General features: G+C 33.1%; 1 protein-coding gene across 1 annotated transcript; it reads right to left on the bottom strand.

The window, feature by feature from the left end:
- Nucleotides 1-301: 301 nt before the first annotated feature.
- Nucleotides 302-1,378, bottom strand: LOC139093845 (odorant receptor 85c-like). Its single transcript, XM_070644696.1, has one exon. The coding sequence runs from the start codon at nt 1,376-1,378 to the stop codon at nt 302-304; it is 1,077 nt and encodes a 358-aa protein (XP_070500797.1).
- Nucleotides 1,379-2,441: the final 1,063 nt, after the last annotated feature.

The following is a 2,441-nucleotide window of genomic DNA, read 5'->3' as shown; positions in this document are numbered from 1 at the left end:
CTATTACGCTGTATCATTCGGTATAATTAATTATAGTGAAATTGCTGATGTTTTTTGGGAAATTTTTGAATCATCCATAGAATATTTATTTCGAGAAACAACTAAACGTTTCTAGCCAATTTAAACACAATAATCGGAATTAAGCATTAATAAATTATGAATTATATACACAAAAGATTCAAGTTTTCAAATAAACTTTACGACACAATGTAAATAATGAATAAGTAAATGACAGGACCTGAAAAATAAATATTATTTATTAATATCCACGTGCAGCACTTGCTTGATTCTATTTAAATATTTATCTTACACTATAAAACTGCTCCAGCCTTACTGTCGAAAATTTCCAACAAGTCAGCGTTGCTGGTCGCTTTGCTCTCATAATCATAAGCACAAAGCTTTTTCTAACTTCCATATCCTTTGCTGTTTCCCAATCACAATCATAGATCCCATCCGCTAAACTTGCACTTGCGTTCCTTAACATTTCACCAAAATAGCACTGGATGAATATTTTACTTAAATAAAGTAAGCAGTTTGAGACATTTTCAATAATTGTTGAATTTTGAGTTGTTATCGATGCAACCATAGCTGTAAAGCATGCATTAAATGCTGGTTCACAAAAGTCAAGAAGTAAGAGTATTGAGTATGTCTTCTCAACCATGTCCACCTGTCTATAAAGCTTATTTTGACGATCGACAAGCACTTTGACAGGCTTTGATAAGCTCAGCATTTTGTAGACCTTCAAATTCATCATATCCATCTTAAGAATCTTAAACTCAATCGATAAGCTGACCAAAGTCACAGCAAGCATAAAAGTATATCCAATTGATGCACACATCATGTACGTGAATAATAAATTTGACCATATCCATATTAATGGATAAATTTCAGGCAATGATGCAAATGAGCCTTCATAAAATGGTGTAAAATTCAAGAATGTAAGCTTTCCTGTCAAGATCCATAAAGTTACAGGTGATATGACTGCTGAAGTCACTAACATAATGCAACTTAATATACAATAACTTGATATTATTTTCAAAACTTTTATGTATCGTTCCAATTTGTAGTATATGATCTGTTCCTTAGAATATGAGTTGTTCAGCAGTTCCAATATTTTTCCAAGTTCCAGTTTCTTAATGAAAATGTAATAAACACGTATGCAGAAGGCACCGACTGATGAGATGGATCTGATGAGGTAAAAGTAGTCTTCCTTGTGATGCATGCTGTTGTAAATAGACGTGCTTGTTAGGATGAAGAAAATTAAATGATTTGTTGCCATTATCAAGTAGTAAATGTCCATAGCCATGACATTGACTTTTTGTCTTAAATTTTGTTGCTCCTTGGCTGATGAAAATTCAAGTCCAGCCATTCGTAGCATTGTTTGAATTAAGGTTTTATAAAATTGAAAGTTTATGCCATTTTTGGTCATTTTTGGATGAAAATTTTAACTTTTGAAGCTTAATTTAAATTTTTTATTAATACTTTAAATTTCTTAAAATTTTTCTTAATTTCCAGCAATTCAAAATCAACTTCTATGGACAATAATTCCGATTAAACTGACTGAAATCAATTGTAAAAATTATTTGACAATTTTAAATTGTCATAAATATTCAAGCAGCTGTTTGTATCAAATTATATAGCATGTTGAATACTTAATGAGCTTATGGGTTGAGAAAGTTAAATATTAAATTCAAATTTTCTGAAAATTGCGTCTTTTCAGTCCTTACTTACTAATGTCGTTGACCGTACAGATCAATTGTGATCCATGACCTCCCTCAGATGTTGCCTGAAACGGGCCCTTTCGCTAGGGTGGCGAGAGGATTTTCGTAAAATATCGGGACACTTTTGGAAATAAAAACCGGGACACTTCTAAGTTTGGGACAATTTGAAGCTTTGTCGGGACACATCAGCAAGGCTGAAAAGTACAGAATTGTCCCGGTGAAAATACAGCAGATGGCCGCCCCACCTTTCGCAGGCTTCGAGTGTCAATTTTTAATGTCAAATGCAATTCTGTCTCTCAGAGTTGACAGGACTTTGGGAGGCTGGACTCCAGTCTTTAAGACCTGGTAAATCTTCTGTCTTTGTCAACAGCTTCTGTCTTGTCCTACTTATTTTACTAATTTGGTTTCTACTAATTTTATTATTTACAAATCTAAAGTCTTTTGAAATTTGAAGGTTCAAATTTTGAACTTTGACTTAAATTTTGAACTTCTGTTACTTTTTCAAATCCTGAATGACCGTTAAATTTCAATATTCTTCCTTCTTACTCTAGCAGGCAATGAGTATTCTTTCATGATAAAGAAAGACCACTACGGTACCTAAAAGCGGTCTCTTTATCTGTTAGGGTAATTTATTTACTTAAGTACTTGGGTGGGACGCATGTGAGTTCCATTTCCGCGTTTAGAAAACGTCTGTAGACACCTCTATCTTTTGATAGAGAT

This window comes from Chironomus tepperi, unplaced genomic scaffold (assembly GCF_022539635.2).
Source record: "Chironomus tepperi strain 1889 unplaced genomic scaffold, CSIRO-AGI_Ctep_v1 contig_343, whole genome shotgun sequence".
NCBI lineage: Eukaryota > Metazoa > Arthropoda > Insecta > Diptera > Chironomidae > Chironomus > Chironomus tepperi.
This window is presented reverse-complemented; position numbering and strand designations above follow the sequence as displayed.

Excerpts from the sequence above, each read along its gene's own strand:
- LOC139093845 (XM_070644696.1), bottom strand. The coding sequence starts at position 1,378 with ATGCTACGAATGGCTGGACTTGAATTTTCATCAGCCAAGGAGCAACAA.